Source organism: Amia ocellicauda, chromosome 22 (assembly GCF_036373705.1).
Source record: "Amia ocellicauda isolate fAmiCal2 chromosome 22, fAmiCal2.hap1, whole genome shotgun sequence".
NCBI classification, from domain to species: domain Eukaryota; kingdom Metazoa; phylum Chordata; class Actinopteri; order Amiiformes; family Amiidae; genus Amia; species Amia ocellicauda.
The window spans coordinates 11,801,938-11,829,932 of record NC_089871.1 but is presented as its reverse complement, the minus strand read 5'-3'; the positions used below and the strand labels follow the sequence as shown (position 1 = coordinate 11,829,932).

The 27,995-nt window shown below is 48.8% G+C and overlaps 3 protein-coding genes across 5 annotated transcripts in view; 2 read left to right on the top strand and 1 right to left on the bottom strand.

Moving 5' to 3' along the window:
• Nucleotides 1–1,943: 1,943 nt before the first annotated feature.
• Nucleotides 1,944–9,718, top strand: LOC136718206 (inositol-3-phosphate synthase 1-A). 2 transcript variants are annotated; one of them, XM_066695854.1, is made up of 11 exons: nt 1,944–2,168; nt 3,354–3,478; nt 4,274–4,435; nt 4,756–4,885; nt 5,168–5,361; nt 5,665–5,814; nt 6,702–6,917; nt 7,586–7,750; nt 7,984–8,097; nt 8,268–8,485; nt 8,685–9,718. In XM_066695854.1, exons 2-11 carry the CDS (start codon nt 3,365–3,367, stop codon nt 8,857–8,859), a joined length of 1,638 nt encoding a protein of 545 aa, XP_066551951.1. In that variant the 5' UTR covers nt 1,944–2,168; nt 3,354–3,364; the 3' UTR covers nt 8,860–9,718. The 2 variants fall into 2 exon arrangements, with proteins under 2 accessions (XP_066551951.1, XP_066551952.1); XM_066695855.1 differs by lacking the exon at nt 1,944–2,168 and adding an exon at nt 2,267–2,361.
• A 2,703-nt stretch (nt 9,719–12,421) lies between these two features.
• Nucleotides 12,422–15,681, top strand: LOC136718541 (ankyrin repeat domain-containing protein 34C). The gene is made up of 2 exons (XM_066696291.1): nt 12,422–12,718; nt 14,048–15,681. Exon 2 carries the CDS (start codon nt 14,260–14,262, stop codon nt 15,679–15,681), a length of 1,422 nt encoding a protein of 473 aa, XP_066552388.1. The 5' UTR covers nt 12,422–12,718; nt 14,048–14,259.
• A 5,423-nt stretch (nt 15,682–21,104) lies between these two features.
• ssbp4 (single stranded DNA binding protein 4) overlaps nt 21,105–27,995 on the bottom strand; it is a 64,775-nt gene continuing 57,884 nt past the window's right edge. For both annotated transcript variants that reach the window (XM_066695852.1, XM_066695853.1), the window contains 10 exons: nt 27,766–27,833; nt 27,528–27,595; nt 26,995–27,040; nt 26,740–26,775; nt 26,043–26,097; nt 23,739–23,809; nt 23,425–23,503; nt 23,140–23,168; nt 22,917–23,018; nt 21,105–21,236 (listed from right to left, as the gene is read on the bottom strand). In XM_066695852.1, the coding sequence (XP_066551949.1) occupies nt 21,207–21,236; nt 22,917–23,018; nt 23,140–23,168; nt 23,425–23,503; nt 23,739–23,809; nt 26,043–26,097; nt 26,740–26,775; nt 26,995–27,040; nt 27,528–27,595; nt 27,766–27,833 (584 nt within the window). In that variant the 3' untranslated portion in view covers nt 21,105–21,206. The remainder of the gene's footprint in view (nt 21,237–22,916; nt 23,019–23,139; nt 23,169–23,424; nt 23,504–23,738; nt 23,810–26,042; nt 26,098–26,739; nt 26,776–26,994; nt 27,041–27,527; nt 27,596–27,765; nt 27,834–27,995) is intronic.

Sequence of the window (27,995 nt, the reverse complement as noted above, 5' to 3'; positions counted from 1 at the left end):
GTTACAAAAAGGCTTCTGGACAGTTTGGTAAACCGTGGGACACTGATGCCAGGCAAGCTGGAGGATGCCACCCGTTCAGTGCTCTTCTACCCGTTTCCTCCTGCTTTTCTTAATCTCCAAACTTCTTGCCCCGTCCTGCCTGACCTGGTTGTTTATACTTGGCTCTCTTGACTTAAAAGTAAAAACAAAAAACACAACAGATACGCCTTCATCTGACAGAGAAAGCAGCTGCTTTCGGAAAACTAGATTCCTTCCCTGCGTGTTTTCACAACAATAACATTCCTAGAAAGAATCGCACAGGGCGCTGTCGAGGGCCGAGACCCCCCCGCCCCGTACCGGAGCCGCAGCACGAGAGGAGGGGAGAGGATTCCCAGCAGCCCAGCTACTGTTGGTAGGGAGGGGCATCATGCATGCATTCACACACACACACACACACACACACACACGCCATGCACTTCTGCTAGTAGTTTTACAGCAAGACCTAGTGTTGATCAGAAACGCGAGGAAAGCTTTTGCTTCTGAATAAAGCTGCGTCAGCTGTGAGACTCTTCGCACGGAGGAGCAGGGGCTGCACAGGACCGTCTCACCCTTCGGTCACCACGGCCTCCCACAGGCACTCGGCCACTTGTGCACCGTCTACAGCTGTCGCTGGGAAGATTCCCACCACTTCTGTCTAACGGGCGTTTCGGTGCATTCACAGTGAGCACAGAAGTGGGATACGAAGCCGAGAGTCTAGGAGCGGCCGACCCAACGCCTGCCTCTTAGAGGAGCAGCTGCACACAGCTGGACAGGCTACAGTAGCGGGGCCTCGTGCCTCGGGCTGAGCCCTGCTGCAGATGCTCATGCAAGAGACCGGTTGCGTGTGGCAACGGGCCGCGTCAGGGCTCTGGTGTGCCTCCCAGACCACATTCCTGTGTGAGCTCCTGTAAGCACAAGTCCTGCACCGACACGGGCCAAAGCACAGCACACAGCCCTGCTGCCACACAGGATTGTATATGGGGAGAATTAAATTCTACACATACTATTATTCTCTCTACATCAATGTATATAAATAGAGATGTAGCGAGGGTTTTTGTTTTCTTTATCCTTCCACGGACTTCCCCAGTAGCTGGTAAAGATTGTGTTCACAGTTCTCCCGACTTCCACAACTCCGGCCGCCTGAAGGAACATTCGGCCAGCAATGTGACCCCCAGCCCCAGGGGCATTCTCTGCGTGGCTGTGGTTATGTAATGCAGGAGCTGGAGAAGCACAGCAGAATGAAGAGGCAGGGTTCGAGAATCTGCCATACTCTCCTTCTCTCAGAGCACATTCAGACCTAGGAGAAGGGCCAGATGGTTCCCTTTGTTTTGGGTTTTAATGATTTGTTTTCATTTTTTATTTTCTTTGAAATCCCCAGTTGAAGATTTAAGCACAACATGATTGGTGGGTGGTGGTCACTGCTCCCTGCCCCCCTGGCTCCACCCCACACCCTGCTGTCAGCTGCACCTGGCTTAAGATGACCGTATGTGAAAGTTACATAGGTCACTATAAGCGCATGTATGTTCATTCACTTGATAGTATGTAAGTTAGTATAACTGTGTGTCAGTGTTAGTATTATCATAACTGATGGCCCCAGCAGGCAGGTCAGTGTCAGTCTGCTCTGTTTGAGTGGCGATGTTGCAGTATGTAGTTCAGTAACAGCACGGTGTGTCTGGTAGTAGTCTTATTTGGGGCCGTGTGCGTCTGCGTCTGCGTCTGCGTCTGCGTCTGGAACATTCAGCGCGGCTCGGTGGGGAATTTCCACAGGCAGTCAGGAGCGAGGGACACCGTGACGGCTCAACAGTGTCACCCCATGCGCAGGAAAAACAGGGTGTGTCAGAAGCTCATGGAAGAACACAGAAGGAAACCAGCACAATGATCCGCGTCACTTGCGCTGCGCCCTCCCTCTGGGCGGAGACGCTTCGTTATATGCGCAGCGGATCAGCTGTGCCGCCACAGCGCTGAGTACCGGCGAGCCGTTCATCCGCCGCCGCCTCACCAACGTCACCAGAAAGTAGCAGAGCATCCGTCAATAGGAGACACGCAGGAGAACATACTGACTGTATGCATAGCGTTATTAGAACTAACGAGACCTGCCCATTGATCAGTAGTGTTGTCCTTCATCAGGACGCCTAGCCGCGCAGTGAAAGGTAGGTTGCGTGTTGTGTCGTCGGGTTAATTCGGGTTTATTCGGGTTCGTTCGGAGTGCGTCATGGCGCACGCGTACAGTACGGCGCTTGCAAACGGCAGTAACTTCCGCTCAGTGGGAAAGTGTCCCGGTGCTGCAGTGGTGACCGTTTTCAGCTGGAGATTGACGTGCTCGGTTGTGCGGACTCGCTGGGGGTGGGTTGCTGATTCTCGCCAGACCTCCATTCATTCCTGGGCCCGGCTCATGCGCAGACTGGTCTGGATGACCGACACTAGTGTGATCTTAGGACCGTGCATTTGTATTTTTAAAAGTGACTATGCATGCATGTACATATTTGTCTAGGCGTTTCTGAGCAATGCAGTCCGTGTTCTAGCTTGCGTAGATGTCACTGTTAAACTTTGAAACGCGTGAAGTGAGAGCTGGTGGGCAATGTTGCATATACAATGTATCTAACATACAACCTATATGTACAATTCAATATATTGCTGTGCGTTGTGGTTAGTGACCAAAAGCAGTTGCACTCATTTGGTCCCGTTCTTTTAACAGAGTGATGCACGACGGGAGTTTTACCAGTTGAGATGCACGACAGAGGGAGCGTCCTGTAAACACACGTACATTAATGTATAGATGCCACATCTCCACGCGTGCGCCCAGCACCGAGAGAAGAGGGTCGTCGTTTAGATGACTATAGACTATAATTGTTGCATTCATCCACAGATACTGAGCGCTTCGGATTTAGGAACCTTCTAGAACGCAGCAGCAGCGCGTTCCACAGCGCATTCTAGAACCTTCCCGCTAACGCTCGCTGTACTGCGATTGGCTACAGAAGTGCCCTCTGATACCCAGCTGTCACGGCTGTCAGCCAGTAAGCTGTACAGGCAGAGAGGCGAGGCGGTCATTATTAACTGGGGTAAATTTAAACCCTGCTGTTGTGCATAACGGGAAACGAGGCTCAGGGTTGCTTTTTCATAATTGCATTAATTTTATTAGCGATTAATTGATGAATGGGTAACAGGACGCATAACATTGACGTTAACTGTTCAAAAGGGGCTATGCCAGCCAGGCACAAGAATGAGAACAGCAGTGAGGTGCAGGCAGCTGCATTATTCATCTGTGCCTCTGATTTGTTTGTTGATTTAATTTAGTTATCTGTCTATTCATGTATGTATTTATTTATGTGCTGCAGGTTCTCACAAAATGGCAGAAACGATCAGAATAAACAGTCCCAACGTGAAATACACCGAGAAGTTCATCGAGTCCCGGTATGCCTACCACAGCACAGCCGTCTCCCAGGAGAATGGCGTCTACAAGGTAAACACCATCCGACCTGTTTGGGTACGGCACTTCTGAGGAGAGAGAGGGTGATGGTGCTCCGTGGGGCTGTTCCTCTGGGGTTTAATGTATGAATAATTCTGTAGTAACAGTGGGAATATTTACAGAGCCTGAGGCTTTGTAATGAGTCAGCTACACAATGCCATGCATGGAGGTGGGATGGGCACCTGGTGCATGGCGTTGTGTAGCTGACTCATAATAAAGCAGGCAAGATTTGCACTGACTAAGAGCTTAAGAGGGAGCTGAAGAAGTCCATGTCATTTCTCCATGTCATGTTTTTCCATTGATGTTGCAGGCAGTGTTCACCTGCACAACGCCTGTTACGTAATTGGGTGGGACTGAGCAAAAACTTCCCATAGCTCTTAGTGAACCTGGGGGTGTTCGCTTGAGGTAAACAGGAAGCTGACTGCTGGGTACTGCAGGAGTGTCAGGTGGCTTCAGGGCCTATAATGCAAATACAAGCAAATCTGCTGCAGCATCACCCTCACATGCTCTGTCCCAGGAGAGGAGTGGCGTGGTGGTGAAGTAGTTACTTCATTATTAACACAGCCGTCTGATAGTGCCCCACAAACCAAACTGCAGAGCCAAGCAGGCACACCTTGTTGAAATCCCCTGTATTTCCTCTTCTCTTTTTGAATGACCAGGGTTCACCATGGTTCCCAGTCACCTGTGATCTTCTCCTCTCCCTGTCCTGAACCCTCCTATCCTTTTCCCTCATCTCTCTGTTTAATTTGTGCTTTCTGATGCTTAATGCCCTGCGTTCCTTCTCTGCAGGTCACTCCACACACCACACACTTCACGTTCTGTACGGAGCGCAAGGTGCCCAAGCTGGGCGTGATGCTGGTGGGCTGGGGGGGCAACAACGGCACCACTGTGACGGCAGCAGTGCTGGCCAACAAGCTGGGGCTGAACTGGCAAACCAAGACTGGGCTGAAGGTAACTCCAGCTTTACACACCGTTCCAATTGATCAAATAAAATTCATAATAAGAGGCTGGCAGAATGGGAGAAATTACTTATTTTCAACACTGGCAGGAAATCCAGTCTGATACCAGGGAGAACAGGAAGTCCTGCTTGAATACTTTAGTACAACAGATTTTTTTTTTTTCTGCTGTTAATGAACGGTTCATGTGGGCTGTTCTTGTATTTCCACTTGCAGCACTGCCAAGCTGACGTGAGAGTGAGTGTAGGGCTCTCCCTTCTCTTGTGCATTTCTATTAATGCCTCCCCTTCTCCTTCCTTTTTTTCTGTCTCTCAGAAAGCCAACTACTACGGCTCGCTGCTGCAGGCCTCCACGGTGAGTCTAGGCACTGGGCCTGGCGGGGAGGTCTTCGTCCCCTTCCGGAACCTGCTGCCCATGGTGCACCCTAATGACATCATCTTCGATGGTAAGGAAGTGTGCCAAATGTCAGGCCGTCCATTCTATTGCAGTGGAAGCGATGGGCCACTCCCAGTAATAGATGATTGTAGTGGAAGAGATAGAACAGGCCAGTGTTTGTTTGTCAGCTCCCTGAGCAGAGCAGTGTTTCTCATACAGGGCCTGAAGTGTCACTTATTAACTGATATGGTTCTGGGGGAAACTGTAAAGCAGCAGAGACAAGTGCTGCAGCAGAGGAGGGTGTGTGGGGGGAAGGGCCTGATTCTCACAGTGCTGTGTGTTCTGCCCCCAGGCTGGGACATCTCCTCTCTGGACCTGGCCAGTGCAATGGAGCGGGCCCAGGTGCTGGACTGGCCCCTGCAGGAGCAGCTGCGCCCCCACATGGCACAGTTCAAGCCCCGACCCTCCATCTACATCCCAGAGTTCATCGCAGCCAATCAGGAGGCGAGAGCCGACAACATCCTGAAGGGAACAATAGCTGAGCAGGTACTTTGCCGCACACACCTGGCACTGTCCAATCATGGGCAATGATGGGTATTTCAACCCTCAACCGTCCTAGTCGGCACAGCTGTCTGTTTAGTGAGCCACTCCGTCTGGATGCCGGACGAGTCCTCAGTGTGTAAGTGTGGTGCCCCCCACCCTTATCCCAGCCCCCTCCCCCCCGATAAAGTGAGAGAATGCAAGGTTTAAAGCTTTGCCAAATATATTTGCAGTGTAATTTGTACAGGAATGCATTACAGCCCAGTTGCCTGGCTTCCCCTCATCTGTCTGTCTGTCTCTCTCTTGTAGGTGGAGCAGCTCCGCTCTGACATCCGGGACTTCAAACAGAAGAGTGGTGTGGACAAGGTGGTCGTGCTGTGGACCGCCAACACAGAGTGCTTCTGTGACATCATCCCTGGCGTGAATGACACCGCGCAGAACCTGCTGAAGACCATCCAGGTGAGAGAGGGGGGGGGGGGGGGGCATAAAGGAGATGAAGAGACAGAAACTTCCCAACATAAGACAGACCTCCTGAGCTGGTCTCTCACCCCTCACTCTGGCTCGTCCTGTTGGGTCTCAGTCAGCCCTGCAGGTTATTGTAAGTCTCCCAGTCTTCCCAGTCTGTGAGCTGGTGTGTTTCCTATTATAATAGGTCCCGTGGCCTAGTTCTTCCTGCTTGGCGTCTAGGTGTCAGTTTAAAGTCCATGCTGCCGTGATGCTAACACCTGACTCCTGCTGTCAGGCTGGGTTCCCTCAGGCCCTGTATGACTCATTTTAAATCTTCCACTAAGATCTGGCCTAAACCACACACCTCACGCTCACACCAGCCTGATTTTTTTTTTTTTGGTGGTGGTCTTTCTTTTGGATTGGCTGTTGCCCCATCAGCCCCTACAGTCAACTGTCAAAGTGTTGTAACAAATAGCTGTGTGTTGCTGGGTAGTGCGAGGGCAAAACCTGTGGGACCAGACTTACAGGAATGACATCTTTAAGATTACACTGATTCCATGGATGCATTTCTCACAGTGGAAAATTTCCAAATTTAAAACAATGAAGTCACCTTCACCGTGTTCACTGGTGTCCATTTGAATGCCCTACCTCAGCCCAAAAACATTTAACCACCATTCTGCTCCAAAACCCAGACACTTGCTGGACATCGTTGCATCAGTGAGGGTTAGAGGGCAGTGGGGTCTCCAGACCAGCCTGAGCCATTACGGGACCCCTCCCTGACTTGCGCCAGTTTAATCCCAGTATCCAGGCACTTCAAGCACATGTGCTGTGACCCTTCCTCCTCCAATTTGTTCTCCAAATCCCAACCCTGACCCATGTTGTTTTTTCCCCCCCTACAGGTGGGAAGACATGTCTCTCCCTCCACCCTGTTTGCGGTGGCCAGTATCCTGGAGGGATGTGCCTACATCAACGGCTCCCCGCAGAACACCTTCGTCCCTGGGGCGGTGGAGCTGGCCCAGCAGCGCCGGGTCTTCATCAGTGGAGATGACTTCAAGTCCGGGCAGACCAAGATCAAGTCCGTGCTGGTCGACTTCCTGGTTAGCGCCGGGATCAAGGTGAGCGGGTGGGGTTGGGGCCGGTTGCGGGGGTGGGAAGGGGCAGAGTAGGAGAACCCAGGACATCCCGGCATTGGAAGGGGGTAGAGCAGCACATCTCAAGACAAGCCGTGTGTGTGTGTGTGTGTGTAAAAGAATAAAATGATTCAGTCATGACTAGTGTGAAGGAGGGGAGAGAGAGATGGAGAGAGGGAAAGGGGCAGGGAGGAGGATAGGGTGGAATGCACATGCCGAAAATCAGCTGAGCAAGGATTCTAGAAGCTTCTTTCTTTGGGATATTTTTACAACCTCTCAACGGGTTCCAGCTGGCCGGCCCTCCATCCTGAGCTGGGCTTAGAGGTGGCGCTGTCTCAGGGTGCGTGGCAGCGAGTCCACTCTGGCTGCCTGCCCTGGGAACGATGTCAGCCCTCGCCTCCTTCTGTTAATCCCCCGGCCAAAACAGCCAGCGCTGCCAGAGGATTCGCAGAGGACCAGCCTGGCTGCCAGAACAGAGACACTGAGACACAGGGCTGCTTTGTCTTTCTTTGTTTGTAGTTTTCTTGGTGCTGTTCTGTTATGCACCTGCCTCTGGTACAGCGATTGAGCTGAATTCCTCTGTTGCCATACCTCAAATTGCAGTGTATTCAATTGACTGTTCCCACTGACTGACCGTCTGTCCCTCCGCACAGCCCACCGCCATCGTGAGCTACAACCACCTGGGCAACAACGACGGCATGAACCTGTCCTCCCCGCAGCAGTTCCGCTCTAAGGAGATCTCCAAGAGCAACGTGGTGGACGACATGGTGCGGTCCAACCCGGTGCTGTACAGAGAGGGCGAGAAACCGGACCACTGTGTGAGTATTTATATTATTTAATACACAGGAGAGAGAGAATAGTTTCTGAATGCCTGTGTGGAGTGCTGCTGTTTTTTATTTTTTTCTGCTACTTTTTGGAACGTGCTTCTCTGATTGGTCAGCTCCTCTGGGAGGTACCTGTAGTAGTCCAAGTGGGAAGGGGCTTGAGGCCTGGGGTCCTGGGGGAGCCTTGGTTTTGATAGCGAGCCAATGTGTGTCTTTCCTCCCTGCAGGTGGTGATCAAGTACGTGCCCTACGTGGGCGACAGCAAGCGTGCCATGGACGAGTACACCTCCGAGATCATGATGGGTGGCACCAACACAATCGCCCTGCACAACACCTGTGAGGTGAGAGAGAGGTCACTTTGTTTTTGTTTGTTTGAATACCAAACGGAGAAAATCAACCCAACAAAATGTGTATACAAACAGAAAAATATACAAGCTCAAAAGCGAGGATTGTTAAATGAATAGTGTTAACTTACATGTTCTTAAAACTGTCCCCCTCTCTGCTGGCCCAGGACTCTCTGCTGGCCAGCCCCATCATCCTGGACCTGGTGATCTTGACCGAGCTCTGCCAGCGCATCACCTTTCGCACGGACAGCGACCCAGACTTCCAGAGCTTCCACTGCGTGCTGTCGCTGCTCAGCTACCTGTGCAAGGCCCCCCTCGTCCCCCAGGGGGCGCCAGTGGTCAACGCCTTCTTCCGGCAGCGTGCCTGCATCGAAAACACCCTGAGGTCAGCTGCCCCGCCACCCCTGCCTTCATGAATGAATCGGTTAAATTGTATTAGATCACAGCACACACCTATTGTTCACAAGTACAAGAGGACCAGAGATGGCTGTAGAAGTCTATAGGGCAGATATTGGACAGTTTTCAGTGAATTAATACATGAATCTGTTGCAGCACATGCATAACTCTCTCTCTCTCCCCCACAGGGCCTGCCTCGGCCTGCCCCCTCAGAACCACATGCAGCTGGAGTACAAGATGCAGAGGAGCTGCCTGCCTGCCAGCATCCCTGTCGCAACCGCCAAGGCCACAGCTGCCCTTAGCAATGGCTACTACACTCCCCTGATCATCAACGGCACATCCAACGGCCTCCACGAACACTAGAGCCCCAGAGTCCCCCCCGCCCGGTGTAGCACACTGAAGCACACCGCTGCACTGAGCCCCCGGGCTGCTGCTCTCCCGACTGGGTGCTCCGCTGGGTTCCCCACGTCTTCTGGAACAACAGCAAAGAGAAGGCTGTCATGGATTGTTATTGTCTGGTCCTGATTTTCTCACATTTAGGCTTAAAAAAAAAAAAAAGTACGGTGGTTAGAAGTTATTTTCCATTTTAGATTTTTTTTTTTTTTTCAGTGTCATTACCAGAACATACTGTCTTTTTTCTTTCTGTATTTGAGGATGTACCGAAATAGGGGCTCGTTTAATGCTCTCTCCCTCTCTGGTCCAGGTGCTGCTCTGGGCTGTTATCACTGGAGAGAGAGAGGCTCAGTCTGTCTGCCTAAATGTGGTTTTAACTGAAATCTCTCCTCACTGCCGCATTACTGCTGACTTTTTACAACCACAGAAAAAGGATTTGTAAGACTGTGAGCAACAACTCTAGTCCCTTAATCTCATAATCTACTTTACATGTTCAAGGATTAATATTGATGGAGACCCAGACAGCCAGCTGAGTTCGAGAGAGAGATCTAGATAGATAGGGAGCAGAATGTAAGCTATTATTTTGTAATGAGCATTTTTAACAAATAGAATATGCTTCAGGAATTTTTCTAAGCTACTAAAGTCTTTTACTCGAGAATCCCACACTGGATTTACTGTGACAAAAGACTGTCTGTTAATCTGTCCTCCTGGTGGACCATAGTACAAGGGATGATATTTTGTTTTTCCAGTTTGGCCTATTTTTTTAACATAACTTGATGTTTTGTATGATGAGGCTGTAGGACAAATAAAATGGAAACCAATCTCTAAATGTATTGTCTCCCATCTCTCTTTACATACTTTCACTTAATCTTCCTGTCCCCCCTTCACGTAATCGCCTTGCTATGGTTACTGTGGAGAGCATCGGCCCAGCCCTCCTACAGCCGGGGTGAGGGAGTGCCGCACACAGAACAACAGTCACTATAACACAATTACCCCACACTAGTACCAACACACAGTCTTGCCCTGTGACCTCTGAAGGGACAACAGTAATGAAGCATCACAAACCAATGCACAAATACAAAACCGGACTTGGTGGCCATTTTAAATCCGTGATTAGAAAAATTGTACATCAGATTCACTATTGAACAGTGATTGGTCATATTGTGCCTTATTGTGTTGATCAATAAACTGTCCCTGCACATTCAGGGGATTTAACCTGGGCACTTAACTGGTGGGAGCGCAGTCCCTGGTGTGAAATACACTCTCTTGTGAACAGCTTTAACAAATACATATAGCTCAAAATCAAATCTGTAGAAAGTGGCATCTGACAATAAGATGAAAGCTGTCCATCCGTCTGGCCTCGTGTCTGTCTGTGAGGTTTGCCAGTCTGGGCTTTGCATCTTCACACCAGAAGGAAGGTGAATTTCTTGCCTGGACTGGCAAACCTCACAAGCATCAGGGCAGAGCTTTAACAGATATACACCGATCAGCCTTAACATTATGACCACCTGCCTAATATTGTGTAGGTCCCAAAACAGCCCTGACCGTCGAGGCATGGACTCCACTAGACCTCTGAAGGTGTGCTGTGGTATCTGGCACCAAGACGTTAGCAGCAGATACTTCAAGTCCTGTAAGTTGCGAGGTGGGGCCTCCATGGATCGGACTTGTTTGTCCAGCACATCCCACAGATGCTCGATTGGATTGAGATCTGGGGAATTTGGAGGCCAAGTCAACACCTTGAACTCGTGATTCATCAGACCAGGCCACCTTCTTCCATTGCTCCGTGGTCCAGTTCTGATGCTCACGTGCCCATTGTAGGCGCTTTTGGCAGTGGACAGGGGTCAGCGTGGGCACTCTGACTGGTCTGCAGCTACGCAGCCCCATACGCAACAAACTGCGATGCACTGTGTGTTCTGACACTTTCTATCAGAACCAGCATTAACTTTCTCAGCAATTTGAGCTACAGTAGCTCGTCTGTTGGATCGGACCACACGGGCCAGCCTTCACTCCCCACGTGCATCAATGAGCCTTGGCCACCCATGACCCTGTCGCCGGTTCACTGCTTTTCCTTCCTTGGACCACTTTTGATAGGTACTGACCACTGCAGACCAGGAACACCCCACAAGAGCTGCAGTTTTGGAGATGCTCTGACCCAGTCGTCTAGCCATCACAATGTGGCCCTTGTCAGAGTCGCTCAGATCCTTACGCTGCCCATTTTTCCTGCTTCTAACACGTCAACTTTGAGGACAAAATGTTCACTTGCTGCCCAATATATCCCACCCACTGACAGGTGCCATGATAACGAGATTATCAGTGTTATTCACTTCACCTGTCAGTGGTCATAATGTTATGACTGATCAGTGTATATAATATGAAATCATAAAATATATAATTAGGAGAGCACTTTCTACTAATTTTATATTTATCTATCTGACCCTAAACTAAACCATGATAATGTATGGCTTTTTCTAGCTTCTGCAGGAAGATCACACTTGATTTGGTGACATTTTACCCTACATGTTTTTAAATGGTTTTTATAAAGGGCACGGGCTGACTGCTCTGCTCATTATCATTTGAACGGCTTTTCTAGGTCAGGCTGGAAGTTAATCGGCAGCAGCCCCGCCCCGGCGGAAACACATAAATAAAGCTGGCGAACACAGGTGTGAAGACCGGTGGCAGGCACCGAATGAATAAGTAAACATGCTGAGATCCCCTTACCTGATCTCCAGTCCTGCTGCAGGAGCGCGAGCGCAGATGGCACGTCAGGGCCCTGTGAGGGTCGAACTGGGGAGAGCGGGCCTCAAGCCTTCAAAACAGTCGCTGCTAAAAAGGGGCAGAGAACCAACAATACCACACACAGCCCACAACTACAACTGCACTAATTATAATCTCATTTCACAACAGGACTTACTATACAGTTATCTAAGCAGCGATCTAAGTACACAGTTTGTGTACTTTACCCATATATACTTGTGCTATTGTCTATCTTTATGTCTATCACTCTGTTTGGATCTATTTGCCTACATTTCAGTAGCCTGTCCATCCTTGTGGCAGAGCGTTAGGGTCAATGGCTACAATCTGTCTGAAACTTAAGTTTTTACAATACCTATTATTATTATTATTATTATTATTATTATTATTATTATTATTATACTATTGCCAATAAAACACATGGGCATTCAACCCTTTGTGACAAGTTGTAACACAAATGGTCCATCTTGACTCCAGCCATCTGTTATTCAGTGGAAAATAACAACCCACAAAACAAGCAACACAAGTGAGCACTGGGTCTTCAGACTGGGAATTGACGGCATCTGATATTGGCTAACAAGGCAGGCAGGCAGGCAGCTACACACACACACACACACTAGCTGCTTATCTACCTGCATCTCCTGGCACTGATCCTGCGCTGGTTGGCTCAGCCTCTCGTCCGTGGGCGCATCAATCAGACAGGGAGGTATCGGACACAGCGGCTGTGGAGGCAGGGCGGGGGGGGGCTCCAGTTCAGGTCAGCTCTGCTCCAGTGGAACACTCCCCACTCTGGCAGAACCTTGATTCAGTGTAGAGCAGCCAAGAGCTCACTCTCTGAGCATCTATCTGTTTCCATTAGAGTTGTAGTATTTGTTTGTTGGGAAAGGACAATGAAGGGAAGGGAAAGGGCAACATAAATCCCATGAAAAGGAAACACCTGCAGAGATAGAGGGGCATATTTTGGGAACACCTGGCGAATTTGTTGGGCAGAAGCGAGCTGGATTCTATGGAGTTCTGGAATATCTAAATAAAGAACACAGCTGGATGGGAAGATGTTCCAAGAGGTCGTGTTCGGCAGGTAAGAAGGCCGGCTTTAGTCTGATTAGCCAGCGTTGTGCCGTGTGCTGCAGGGTGCCGAGACACCAGCAATGCCAACCCGCTGTCTCAGGTTCAGTGCGTGTGAGAGCTGCAGGGAGGCTGGCTGAATTATCACCAGCAATGACTAAACTATCCAAGGGTACTTCCACTCACCAAGACAAAGGTCTTATCAAAGAATAAAAAAAGTATAAGTACAAGCGACATTATAGGGCGGAGGAACAATCGGTACGGTTATCATTTTTGTTATTCTTGTGTAAGCAGGCATATCGGTTTTGAGCTTCCTTTTGTAAGCTGCATAAACAAACGTCTCTGCGTCTATATCAAAAAATAGATTTTAAAATAATAATACATGAAAATATATATAAATATATCCTTGAAATGGCAGCCGGCACAAAAGTCAAGATCCTGACAGAACACATTCCTGTTCTGGAATGTTGAGCGATCAGAGCTTAATGACCTCTGACCCCAGGAGTGCCGTGATCAAACCGCTTGACCTTGGAAGAGGGGAGAGGAATGCGAATGTTTTGTGTGTTTGTATGCATATGCACTGGGGTTCTGTTTAAGGCAGGGAGGGACAGATCGACAGCCACAGATCTCTGTCCCTCATGTGCCAGGGGGTGTTTGCGTCCAGTAATGTCTCCGTGTGCGTGATTGCTACTTCACTGTCAGTGTGTCAGTGCGAGTGTGTCCAGCTTTGCTCTGGCCTCTCTTTGTTAATCCCTAATCCCTGTAGGGCTGACAAGACAAACAGCCATAACGTGTAACATAAAACAGATCTTCTGCACTGAGGAAGACTCGGGGGAGCGGATAACCAAACCGAAGCTGAGTGATTCTATATCGAGTGACCGCACCGCACCTTTGCCCGCCCCCACCCCCGCACCCCCTGCCTCCAGCGCCCCTCTGGGCAGGTGCTCTCATCTCAGCCGGGGGCCTCTCAGCTACAAAGATCGTTCAAAGCGCTGCTGGGAGGCGGGGTAAAGCCACTCTCTCCATCTGAACTGTCTTTGTAGCCACCGCAGTTGACATTTTAACCCCTCAAACCAGATGCGGTTGACATTTTAACCGGGGAAACTTGTGCCCCGTGACGACTACATGAGCAAATTAATATCTCATCCCTTCAGCCTACCAAACATTTTCAATAACATACAAAATTTATGAAAACAAAAAAACAAAACAAAAACTGCCTGGAAATGATATTTTCCCACTCTTCTGTTGGTCAGTGTAAAGTCAGTACTCACCTGCCTGCCCCAGAGCACTTCTCACAGCTGTGCGTCTCACTGTGACCGTTTCATTTATTGTCATTTAACAGATCTGCTGAGAGCTGAGGAAGAAGCCTAAAGCAGCACAGAGGTCTTCTTAGGAGGAAGTAGCTGAAGGAGTGTCCTGCCCCACACGGACAGACCCCCCAACACTCACAATCATACAATCACAATATCACTGCTAGGCCTGCGAGGTGTTTTGTTGTGGTAGTAGCTAGGGTGTGTGTGTTTCTCTGTGTGTGTCCCATTACCAGCTGTGTGAATGGGGGAGCCCCGGGAGTACCTGTCAGATGGGAGCCCGCTGATCCAGGCGGCCCAGCTGGGGAGGCTGCGGCTGGTGCGTCTGCTGGTGGAGGGTGGTGCCCAGGTGAACGAGCGCAACCAGCGGGGGGAGACGGCCCTGGCGGCGGCCTGCAGAGGGACACGGCCCCTGCCCGAGCGGCTGAAGCTGCTGAGGTTCCTGCTGGAGCATGCGGCCGACCCCAACGCCCAGGACAAGGCGGGCCGCACGGCACTGATGTACGCCTGCATGGAGAAGGCCGGGCCGGAGGTGTCTGCCCTGCTGCTGGAGCACGGGGCCGACCCCGGCCTGGAGGACTACGGGGGGGCGTCGGCGCTGGTGTACGCGGTCAATGCCAGGGAGCCAACCACTCTGCAGGTGCTGCTGGACGGCTGCAGGCAACGCGGCCGCGACATCCTCATCATCGCCAGCCGCCTGGGCTCCTCGGGCCACCCCGTCACCAAGCGCTACCTGAACGCACCGCCCTCGCCGGACTATGAGGGGGGATGTGAGGGCGGCCGCTGCTCCTCCCCCGTGTCCTGCATGTCCCCCTCCGAGATCGAGCTCAAGACCAGCTCCCCCGGTTCGCCCGGCTCTGAGGGGGACAACATCTTCAGCTTCCGGGGCGCCAGCAAGAGGGGCTCGGTGGAGAATGAGCTGCTGCCCCCGGACTGGAACCCGCCCCATGGCCGCCGCCTGCGCTCTGAGCCCTGGCTGGCCATCCGCAACCTGTCCCACCTCCGCAGCGCCTATGAGGAGAGCCTAAGACGGGGGAGCAGGCAGGAGGAGGAAGAGGGAGACCCAGGAGAAGGAGGAGATTTGTCCGCCGATCTTGAAGGCCTGGCAGTGTCCAGGAGGGCCTCGGTTTGTCAACTCCTTGACTCCACTGCCGCAGAACGAGCCCAGCCTCTGGGAGCAGGCGGTAGGCAGGTGTCCAGGAAACCCTCCTTCGAGAAGCTGCCGCCATCCACCAAGACCCTGCTGCCGGACCGCAGGAACACGCTGCCAACCGTCCAGCCCAGTGGCGACCCCCTGCGCCTGCCTTCCCTGGTGCTGGACCCCTGTCCCCCCGATTCCCACTGCCAGATCAGCCAGCTCAGCCCAGGCTGGAAGGGCCACGCCTCCTCCTCACCCAACTGGAGGTCCTCCTCCCTGGAGTCATCCGACTGGCAGGCGATGGAGCCGTCGTCTGCCCGACCCTTCCTCCCTCCGCTCCCGGCCGGCCCGTCTCTGCTCTACTCCCCCGCCCCGCCCCAGATGCCGCTGCCCTGCCCCTCCCCCCGGCCCCTGCTCTGCAGCTCCAAGGCTGTTGGAGGCCGGCGGGGAGCGATGCAGCGCCGGCACTCAATCCAGGCGGAGCAGCTGAAGCACATGGGCGGCTACGATGAGATCCTGATCCTGTGAGGGGTCACAGGGAAGAGAGTCTGGGCTCTTCCGATGCATCATCTGCCAATAACCACTGCAAGGTCTCCTTCACAAGCATCCCACAGCTCTCACTGCCTCTCACGACAGCTCACATCGATTTATAGGAAGGAAGAGATCCCTCCCCTGAGACAGAAGTACCAGGGCTGCCATTGGACTAAAAGTACAAAATAAACACAAAAAACACACAAAAAAACTGTGGAAACTATAATTAAGGTAATGCAAATTATTTGGAATTAATGTGTGTGGGAGGGAAAAAACTGAAGTTCTACCAGTGACTGCAGCAATTTTAAACAAGGCTATAGGTACAAAAACAACCGCTTTGCCCTTCACCTCTGGATGCTGGTCTGATGGTGTTTCTTAACCAATCAGTAGAAGCTGTTGTTTGTTTTGCTGGTGTGTGTGTGTGTGTTACTGCGCTTGAACCGACTGAAAGACATGGACAAGGAGAACCAGTGGGTAGATTCACACAACCCCCTCTCCCATACAAGGTCACACACTGAGCTCACCTCCAGCCCCCCAGACTGGGCAGGCAGGCAGGAGGCCGGGAGATATTAACCTGGGACCTCCTGCGCCAGAAACAAGCCCTGCACACCCTCGGACAAACAGACACTCCCCAGAGACAGACACACAGCTTCTGCCACTAAACAAACCGAGGACCGGAGACCACCCTGCCCATCCACTGCATAAAAAACACACACTTTGCACAGGCGCTTCAAAGGATGAATCGCATCTGGCGACGCACGCTGCGCACATGCCAGGAAGAGAGCGAGTTCCCGTGGGGGCACAACTCTGCCACAACAAGAGGGCACTGTTGTAAAAGGAGTGATGTTTTATTGTTAAATCGATGTATATACAGCCAACGAACAGCCTGTCCCCGCATCGGAGCGAGAGAAGCCGGAGAGCCCGGCAGGAGAAGGAGTGACGACTCAAGAACAATAAAAAAAAAAAATCAAATTACATTTATTATTGATGCAGTTTTTTTTTTTTTTCCATCTTTTTTTTTTTTTCCAATCTAAAGAAACTTTACAATATAAAGAAACATACAAAGGACATCTTTATACTACACAAGACAACTAAATCCCTAAGACAAGGATCTCAACTATCTACCATGAAAATACAAAGCCAGCCCGGGAAACTGAGCGCTTCATATTCAATACTGCGCGTGTCGTCAGAAAGGACAATGAACAGTATCAGACCGGGGGGGCGGCCCTGGTCCTGGGGAGCCACGGTGCAGTAGCCTGCTCCTAAAACCACAATTACAACAGTTTGGTGAAGCCTGGGAGCACATTTTTCATCAGTTCGGCATGTAATCGCTTTAGTGAGCTGAGGCTGTGGTCCTAGGGGACAAGAATTCATTTAAACTTTGACCCCCCAACTCCCAATCGCAAATCACAAATGGCGTGACTTGGTGGCACCGTCTGGTCGGCTTGTGCCCAATGGAAGCCAGGCTTGTTTTTGAGTGACACGTCCGGGATGCTGCGGTTGGCAGAATGCTCGGGCTCTTTGATCTAAAGTGGGGGGGTCCCGTGTTCCACAGTGTGAGGTACGGGGAGAGGGGACCCCTGAACTGATCCAAGTCCTTTTCTCAGAGTGAAAGTAAAATAACGTCAAATAAGGAATTTAATTTAGTTCGAAACAACCCCCCTAAAAAAAACATGCTATATTGTGCTCCCTCTCCAGGACCATGGCCGCCCCCCCAGCCCCACCCACCCCCACCCCCGGTTAAGGAGCTTCCCTTCTTCCTCCCCTCCCCCCCTCCCCCCTCCCCTCAAAAATTGTTCCTAATGTTACAGTATTATACATCATCACAATAGAAATACAGAAATGGCCGACATTGTCATATGGTTATACACACAGGGCTGGGAGAGACTGTTCAGTTTCAATCTATACAAAGCTATTTCAGGAGAGAATAGCAGATAGAACACAGACAAAAAAACTAAAAAAAAACAAAAAACAAAAAATATTTTTTCCCATAATGTTTTTTTCTTTCTTAAAATGAGGTCCTTTATGTTTTTTCTTTTAGTTTTTTTGTTTGTTTTATTTTAAATAGATAAAAATCCTTCATATTAAAGACTGCAGTAAGTGGTCCCTTGTAGATTTTAAAGAGACGGTGTCCTTTAGTTATTCATTATTGTTTATTACATCTTCATCATCATTATTATTATTATTATTATTATTATTATTATTATAACTTAACACGAGATAAAAGTGCAAAAAGAATTCCAAGCCGCAGTGAATCGCACCCCCGCAGGGTCTGGTTTCCTCTTGCGAGTCTCTGTCCCGTCCTGAGGTCCACCAGGACAGGACACACAGATCCTGCAGCTGCCATCCTGCTATATCTGGCTCATCCACAGCCCAGACCACAGATCTGTCCGTTCTTATTCTGTCCTAGGGATACGAACCCCAAAACGAACCAAAATAACTCAACGAGCTGCAACGCCGATGGAAGCCATGGACCTTGTGATCAGGGAGGACGTCAGCCCTGGAGAAATTGCACATTTCAATGATTCTTTCTGGTTGTATTATCACTTCTCCCCAAAGTTAACTAGTTAATTTGTCAGAGCTATGTCTGCAAAATGATTTTAAGATCAGTCCCATCTAAGCTGAAACTCCGAAGGATGGGAGAGAAGGAGAGACGCCTGCTTTGTGAGTGATCAGACACAGCAGCACGGCCTTCGGTCTATGATTCTGCACCCGAGGCTCCCCAGATCAAGAAAAACACAATCCCCTACTTTTGTGTTTTTTTTGCTTGGCTATGACAATTGTGCAGAGCAGAAAAGTGTGTGTGTGTGGAGGGGGGGGGGTTATTGATCGGCAGATTTAACACTGCTGTTTTAATAAAAGCTTAAATTCCAATTACTGATCGCTTACTGTCTTTCCTTGCGTTTCTGCGGCTACAGGAGGACTTTAGAAAAGCACACCGTCTCCTTAAATGAAAGCATGGTCTTTTTCTTGTCTTTATCTTTTATCTGTTTGCTTGCTTGTTTTAGAGTGTTGTATTCATTGGTAGTGACTGACATTTTAAAACATGTCAATGATATCAAAATGCATTATACAGTATTTACATAAAAATAAAAATAACAAGGAAAAAAGGGTAAGAGGCTGATCGCAGAAGGGACGGGTGCGAGGGTGTGTGTGTCTGTGTGCACGCATGTGTCCGAGTCCCAGTCAGAAACAGGGTCTTGGCCTCAGTACTGTCCGTCCTAATGCAGGAGCACAAAGCAGGAACTGCACAGTCCACATTTAGAGGGGGAAATCATCTGGATAATGCCTGGCAAAAATTTAAAAATTATATTGTTTTTCCCCCTTGCACAAAAAAAATGTCTGTAACATAAATAATTGGCATGTTTTCTTTAACAGTAAAATCTTCAAGTTAGATGAACTGTGGCCCTGGTACTGCTGAACTGGGCCACAGTACTGCTGACTGCTAGTTAACCAGACAACGACTGACTGAATGACAGACATCTGGAGGGCTGTTCTGAATGAATGTAATAAAATCAGTCGACGTGAGGGAGGGAGCGAGTGAGTGTGCGACGGAGGGAGGGAGGGGACACCAACGAAGTGTGTATCTCAGTAACCCCCTCACACTCCCTCTCTCACAAGGAGCGTCTCAAGGAAAACCTGGGTCGAGTCATTCCATTTGTGTGCAGATCCAGTGGGCCTTCAAAATAAAATAAACGGAAAGCAAAAGAAAACAAAAAACACCTTTCGTTCTTAAATACACCTTCAGGAAGAAAACATCATCAAAATAATAAAATAACAGAAGATAACAATAAACAGTACATGATACAGTCCCAACAGGTTGGCCTTGAGTTATTGTGTAGACAGAGAATAATAATAATAATAATAATAATAATAATAATAATAATAATAATAATAATAATAACAACAACAACAACAACAACAATATAATAACAATAACAAAACAAAAACAGTTTGCATGGTCAGGAAGGGTCTGCAGACGGGGCACACAAAGCGGCCCATCCTGCACAACGGCCCGCTCCAGACGGACTGATGAACACAATAACAAAATTCTACTAGCAAAACAACAACAACAACAACAACAACAACATCCTACAGAAATGAAAGTCAGCCACAGCGAGGAACAGCTGGCCAGGTTTGTTTCCAGCAGCATACCCACTGATGTCTGATCCGCTGCTGCTCTTACAGGGAAGCACGGCCCATGATCCCGAGAGGAACCCGACACCGTTCAGGAAGAACCGATCGCATGAAACGCATTGAGAGGCACTCGGTATGGCATGTGTTGAGACACTGCCCTCTAGTGTACAGCTTGGGTAAGGGTGGCTGTCCCACTGAGTGTGTGTGGAAGGAGAAAAAAATAAAAAATAAAAAATAAAAAAAATATATATATATATATAAAATGTATGGTGTTTTTCCACACCAGATAATCCCACTGCATTTACCCAGAGAGATATATGCAGGAGAGAGAAACAGAAACAAAAAATCAAACAAAAGCAATGTCCTAAGAAACAGAAAAATATTATATTGATTAAATATCACAGAGAAAACTAAAACCAAAAAAGCGTCACATTAAACAGAGCCAGCGAGGCAAGGGAGCTGTTTTAGGGAACGCTGTGTACTCCTGTGGTACCGAATCTAAAAAAATGGGTGAAATTCCCACAGCGGGGCTCCAGGAGTGAGGGGCGGTTTGCAATAAAAAGCATCAATCAAAAAATTTAATAAATATTTAAAAAAACACACACGCATGCACACACTTCTTTCCTTCGATCGGTCGCAGAGTTTTCCAGCGAGGTCCTCGGAGTTTCCTGTAGCTGTGTTACAGAAAGCTGTGTGTTCAGGGCAATTCGGCAAAACAAAATAAAAGCAGCTCATCTCTCACAGCCACAGCTACCCACAGAATAACAACGAACCTCGAACAGCCTTCAAAACAATGTAAACAGAACCATCGTTGTGCATTAGTGAGTCTTGTTGTTGTTGTTATTGAGATTTAATGTGCCTTTACAGAAAAACAAACTATGAGGAAAAAAAAAAAAAAACTAAATGATGAGAGTCACCATCGTCATCAAATCCAAATGCAACCCTTCCTGGCCAATACAAACATTCAGTTTCTTGAATTTGTCCACAACGTGATGAAAAAAAACAAACCCCCCCAAAAAAACACACCAAAAAACCCACAAGAGAAGTGTATGGAGAGCCACCTTGCCAAGCTGTGCCTGTGGCCGATCCCTCTAAGGGGCGAGTCATTGTCCTGGGCCAGTGAGGTAGCCAGGCAGGCAGGGCGAGTCTGAGAGGAGGGACTTCCTGTGGCTCTGAGTCGACTTCCTGCCGCTGGGCTTGCAGGGGTTCTGCTGGATGGGCTTCACAGGGGACTGTGCACACTGACCACACGTGATCCCGGGGGGGGGGGGGGAGAGAGGGTACAGGGGTACAGGAGGAGGAGGAAGGGGAGATGGGGGAGGATAAAAAAATAAAAAAAATAATAAAATAAAATAAAAAATAAAATAATAATAAAAAAAAGAAAATCACACACTCATCGTCATGTTGGGTGAATACTGAAAGAGAGAAGAGAAGGGAAGACGGATGAGAGTGGGTACTGGGTCAGCTGACAATGACCTGCTTAGGTGAGACGTCGGGCCGCCGGGAGGCACGCTATTCATTATTAGTCGTCCCCCCAACCCCGTGATCTGATCTCATACGTGAACAGTGCGAATCCCTACACAGACCCTCGAGGAATCTCAGGGAAGCAGAGAAAATGTCAACAGAAACAGTAATCTGGAGGTATAAAGTGTATGACATTAAAATACAGAAATAAATTCATAAACTGATACATAAGTAGATAGGTAACTAAATAAATCCCCTCTCATGGACCAGGTTTTCTAACGCACGCAACGCACGAGGAGGTGCCCCACCAGCAGCACACTGCTCAGCTAAGGTCAGAGGTCACCGAGAGCTCAGCTTCAAACAACAACAGAGAAAGACGATGCTCTGCAGTTCTGACCAAAGGCAAATATCTCCATTTATCCCTTTAGTATAATCATTGTAATATAATAATATTAATGGAAAACAGTAAAAGGCCCCTTCGATCTGAACTGCGCGTGAGATGCATTGTCTAGGTCAGTGGTGGGCAGCCTCAGGCAGCGGGTGGCCGACAGACTCAAATAGGATATATGTGCCCTAATCACCAATAAGCTTCAACACATTGAATGCAGGATGAATATCCCATAATGTGAGCTAAAAAATGGTTAATTGTTGTCTTCTTGGCTGCATCTTCCTCTCAACCCTTAGATTTGGCACTTTAATCCCCTTCTCCATCACGCAACTTAAACACAGAGCGATCCGTAACAAACTAAATGACAAGTTACCAGCAGAGTGTCGTAGATAGTGAGGGTTAACCTGCCACAATTGCCAGGGTGGTAACAAAGACGCTCTCTCTCTGTACGACAGCGCCCCCTGTGCGCACTGCACTCTCACCACAAAAGTTGCACGTTTCTTGATTGTCTTTTTCAAACGCAGGGCCATGAACAGAACCCCAGATGTATGGTGGCCCTGAAGTGCAAAACACAAATGCAAAACAAAAAAACGCAATTGCAAAAAGAAAAACAGAATTGCAAAAACAGGACTGCAAAAATAGAAACACAAATGCAAAAAGAGAAAAATGCAAAAAGGAGAATGCAAAAGCAAAAGGAAGAACACAAATGCAAAAAGAAAAACACAAAAACAAAGTTTTTCTTTTTTTTAGTTTCTTCATCCCCCAGCCGCATTATTTCGAAGCCCACGGCTGTTATGGGAGCAGCGAACAGAGACGCTGACCAATAGCAGCGCTGCAGTCCTGTGTGGGCGTGTAGCTGCCCATAACAGCGGTGGCGGATTTCTACATTTTCTTTTGGTAGGACTCTAGATGACGCAATTCCGCAATAAAAAAAAAAAAATGTTTTTGTGTTTCTCATTTTGTTTTTGTGTTCTTCCTTCTGCTTTTTGCATTCCTGTTTCTCTTTTTGCATTTGCATTTGTGTTCTGCTTTTTGTTTTTGTGTTTTTCTTTTTGCAGTTGCAGTTTTCTTTTTACATTTGTGTTTTGCACTTCAGGGCCACCGTACAGATAGGGTGCAGGCTGCCCACCACTGATCTAAATGGGTTCTGGGAGTGTTTTGAGGAACAGGACAGAAAAGGGGCTGTGCGTGACACTGGGAGGGGGGGAAGGGATTTGGGGTTATGCAAGGGCTTTGTACTCACACTTTCACTTTGGAATGGGTTTAAGAAGTTTCCAGGCATCTCGCCGTCGTCTCGCGGGGTCCCGGGGGGATTGTTCATTCCCGCCATGTTGTTCGGAGAGTTCTGGGGACAGAGGGAGAGAGAGAGAGGGAGACAGAATAAAATTAGAACCAGTTTTCCCTCCTTGTATAATAAATGAATACAAATGCTTTTATGTTACTTATTTTATATGATTGCTTCTTACCTTTGGCAACCCATCCATATCTCCAGAGCCTACAAGGAAAAAAATACGAATACATAAATCAGTAAAAGAGAAATAAAAATGTGAATAGCACAACTATAAGTAAAACAATCAGATACAGCTGTCTCTCATAGCCTGCATTCTGTACCACTACCACTAGAGGGCACTGGCGCCACATCACTGTCTGGTTTGGTCCAGTGTCCTCCACTCAGTTTGCTGTATGTTTTAATTGTTTTTAATGATGTTTCATCTCTAATCTTCCACACCGACCCCAGCCCGGCAGCTCACCTAATGATCCGTTCATATGATGCGGTTCCATCGACCCCATTCCCCCCATTGGACCATCTGGACCGGGACCCATAGGGAACTGCGAGAGGGAAGAGACACAGTAGTCAGGAGGGCAGAACCCACTTCATGCCCAGCAGGAAGTGCTACCCAACACCCTGCAGCATCACGCAAACCCCGGCCAATCACGTGGCCTGCCTTGGGATTCTAGAATGGAGAGTGTGTTTCTCTGTCAGCGTGGCGGGCGCTGGATCCACCTGCAGCTTATCTTAAGTTACCAGGATCGCCTTGGGCATCTGGCTCGTAACAGAACTTACATTGGGTCTGTTGCCCCCGGGGCCGATGGGATTCATCATTGTGTAGATGTTCTCACTGGAATTTGTGGAATCTGGAAAAAGAACAAGGGAGATTATTATTATTATTATTATTATAATTAATAAACTGAATTACTGTACACTACACACAGCACATTTATTCCTGCTGCAAACCCAAGCTCTGCCAATGGCACCAAAGTAAAACCACACTCAAGACACGGGTGTCAAGGCCTGCTGCCCCACACTGACGAGACACTAGCTCAGCTCAGCTAAGCAACTCCCCAAGTCAAACTATTAATGCAACCAGTTTTTGGAAGAATATCAAGAGACAAGTCCAAACAGAGCGAAGTGCCGCTCTACCTCAGCAGGCTGCAGACTTGCTCTCGCCAGCTCGCGTTACCTCCCGTCACAAGCAGGCCAGGAGAACCCCATAGGAGCCCCAGCCCAGCCACCGCACTAACCCCACTGCGCCCGCCCGCGCCCCCAACACGTCCCAGCGTCCTGCCAGGGACTCCAGACTGGGACACCGATCCAAACCACAACAATGAAGCACTGCAGAAAAAAACAGGCACACACGAAACGTTTCCAAATGAAACGATCGGTGACTCACGTCAGCTCCACTGCACCCGTCTGACCCAGCAGATTCATTGATTTATACATTTGTTTTTTTCCCCTGGTGAGCAGCTCCAGCAGGCAAGGGACTCACTCCTGAGATGAGTGTGTCCTGACTGTCAGACTCAATGGGTTAATATAGATTTAAACACCTCAAAAGTGCAGTGGGGACGCAACCCAGTCCTGCAGCAAGACTCCCTGCCTTCAGAGCCGGGATTGTAGAAACAAATAAATCCCACGATGACATCTTACAGGAATATCACATTGTCAACAGATGTTGCCTTTTTTCTTTTTGGGGTGGGGGGGGAGTGGGCGAGTGTTTAAACACAGCTTTGTGCGCCAGCGGAAGATTAAAAAAAATAGACGTGTATATTTTTAAACCACGACGCCGATCTGCTTTTGTACGAATCAGCGAGAGGGCAGGGCTGACCTTCGCCTGACATTGCTGCTTGAGCACTGACTTACAGAAAGAGAGGGAGAGAAAGAGACAGAGAGAGAGAAAGAGAAAAAGCAAGAGAAAGAGGGGTGGGGGGGTCGTTTCTTCCTTCCGCCTTCCCCATTGTCTCGCTCTGATCCACTTCAAGTGCCTGGTTGCCCGTTACACAAATACATCTTGGCCTGGCACGATGGAAAATAATGTGTTCCTGTTTTACATGCATGGAACTGTGTGTGGGGGGTTTCCAAGGCAACCAAATACAATGGAATCAGGGGAAAGAAAATAGGAATATATATTTTATAAATATATATATATATATATTATATATATAAAATCAGACAATGCAGTTTCCCAGACAAACAGAGGCAAAATAAAAGTGCCCCCCACGCCTCCCTCCCCTGCTTCTTCCTCGACCCACAGAGTCTCTGAAGTTCCGAGGCTCCCTCCCCTCGGTGTGGTAAAAGCACGGAAATTTACAGGTCAACCAGCTTCGACCAACCCTAGTTCAGGTGGCTCGGAGGACAGCTGGCACCGCCTTCTGACCATGCACATCCAGAAACACACACAGGGACAAGCGACAAACAGATCGGGCTCTGCAGCTCAGAGCGGTGCTGCCTGATTTTAAAACCAGAGATCGCCTTATCGACTCACTTTACAGCCTGACGCACCTAGGCCCGAGTCCCATTTTGCCTACTAAGCAAACCAGTGGCCTCGACACAGCCAGAGAGTGGGCCCCGTGTTTCTGCCAGCCCTTTCCTTCTGCAACACAGGACGGCACCGTCAAAGACAACTTCAGCCCCCTCCGAAAGAATAAAAGGCTCAGTGAAAGTGGCCGTTGTGCGAGAGTCTGGGCCTGCACACACATTCCTCTCCTTCTCCGCCAGCAACTTGAAAAGCCTTCATTGCGATTCTAAATTCCACTTCCATGGGGGTCAAATAAAGTCCATCTTCTTGCTTCAACCAAAATATATTAAAAATAAATGCCACCACTGATAACAGTACCAACATCATCATTTTAATATACAGTTTAAACCTACATTTATAAAATTATACAAGTATATTATAAATGTTTTTTAATGCACATCTATTGGCATTGGCATGTTTTTCAATTGACAGGTTGATTAGATCAAAGTTGAATACAATTTATTTTTTCCTGTGTGTATCAAAAACATAAAAAAACAAAAAAATCTGGGGTTTCTGTGCAGCAGGAACTGAGGTTGAGAGTAAGGGTTGTGTAGGGACAGATTAAGGTGACGCACCTCCTGGGCTAGGCATGATGGGAGTTCCTGGTGGCCCTCCGCCCCCTGGTGGCCCCTGAGAGAATAAAAGAGAGAGAGAGAGAGAGAGAGAGAGAGAGAGAGAGAGAGAGAGTGTTAACTCAAAAAAAGAGGGACACAGATCTTAGATGCCAGATGCCTCAAAGATGTGAAAATGACCAAATTTAACTAATATTTTGCCTTCTCTTTGTAGTTCACTATGGGTTAAAACCACAGGGAAAGTAATACTACACAACTGTACTATACCCTGACAAACCAGTTTTGTGGCAATTTCGGAAAAAGGTATGTATTGAGCACATCTTTTACCAGAACTGATTCCCAAGGAGAATTTACCAAAATATGAATTAATGAATCTCATACTGCTCTCTGGTGCATAAAAGAAAAATGGACCCCTGAATATCCCTCATAAGCAAATCAATCAATCAATCAATCCATATTTAATATAGTGCCCTTCACAAATCAATACCACACAGACAGCGCTTCACAGAGTCTGATGTTAGTGGTAAAGCACAGGTAGTACAGCGTGGCGAAAGCGTGCTCAGGATGGGACCACAGGGAGGCCGGCTGTAGCACTATGAAAGACTAAACCTGATGCTGCATAACAAGTCATATTGATTTCCTAAGAGGTCTTTCACCCTCAGATAGAATATGGCACCGGGCCGGACAGCAGGCCACTCACCACGTAGTTCCCTGGAGAAGACGAGGAGTACGCTATCTGTGGGAACAGCAGAGGGGAGACGTCAGCTCTTCCACACGCCACACGCACTCGAACACTCACACCAACCCACACGGACCCACACACACACACACACATACACTGAAGCAATGAGCAATTGCTGATTGGAATCATTCAGTCAATGTTCAGTCAATGAATCTGCAGGCAAAAGATTCCATGCCCCCACCACCAAAGGATATGATGAGAGAATGAACTTACTGAATTAGCGTTGGGGTTGGGCCAAGGACCTCGGCCTCCAGGACCCCTGAGAGAGGGAGAGAGAGAGAGGGAGAGATACAGGAGAGAGTCAGGGTGTACACATTATTTTCTTGCACATGCAGAGGCCTGGTCATTTGGGATAACGTATATCTGTGAAGCTTGATACAGCAATCCATTTAATTGGCATAGTGTCCTTCTCAAGGCAGCCACACAGACTGGAACAGTTAACACAAGATGAGGAGACCATGAGGCACGGACGAGAGAGAAACAAACCCTACAGAAAGAGACTCAGAGGAGAAAGCACAGCACTCTCTTAAGTTCACCTGGTGTAGCACATTCAGGGGGATTCGTAAGGGACCCAAATGTAACTCCCCAAACACGCACACACACACACACACAAGCACACACACAAGCTTTGTGTCTTCTGACATCTAAGTTTTGCATGTCTTAAAACGAGGTCACTGGTATGAGTGGCGTGACGGGGAGAGGGGGCGGGGGGGTGGTCATGGGCGCCAGGCTTCCTGTTTACTCACATGTTCATGCCGGGCATGCCTGGGCCTCCTAAGGAGTTAGGGGGGGGCCTCATTCCGCCACCGTAGTTCTGGGGAAAAGACAGACAGGGGAAATCAAACACAAGAAGCAAACAGAAGAGAGAACGACAGCAGACATGAAGGCAAGCCAGCAGTGTGCGAGATACTCACACACCGACACACACACTCGCACTCGTAGACACAAACAAACACAAAAACACACAAAGCACACCCACGTTACCTGGGGTCCCATGCCTGCCATGCCCCGCGGGGGGTTCATCCTCATCGGGCCGCCCATGTTAGGGTGTCCTGGGAGGGAACCAGACCAGACCAGACCAGGGGAGGGGGGGGGGAAAGAATAGATACAAATATTAATACAGATAAAATAAACTAATCAGACACACACATTCTTGTCTCTCACCAACACCGTACTCCCCCCTCCCATGCAACACTGTCTCCACTCCCCCCCAA

What these genes read in the sequence shown, in the direction of transcription:
- LOC136718206 (XM_066695854.1), top strand. Translation starts at nt 3,365, where the DNA reads ATGGCAGAAACGATCAGAATAAACAGTCCCAACGTGAAATACACCGAG. An exon ending in TGGTTAGCGCCGGGATCAAG is followed by an intron (nt 6,918 to 7,585) that starts GTGAGCGGGTGG and finishes CCCTCCGCACAG; the next exon opens with CCCACCGCCATCGTGAGCTA. An exon ending in TGCATCGAAAACACCCTGAG is followed by an intron (nt 8,486 to 8,684) that starts GTCAGCTGCCCC and finishes TCTCCCCCACAG; the next exon opens with GGCCTGCCTCGGCCTGCCCC.
- LOC136718541 (XM_066696291.1), top strand. Translation starts at nt 14,260, where the DNA reads ATGGGGGAGCCCCGGGAGTACCTGTCAGATGGGAGCCCGCTGATCCAG.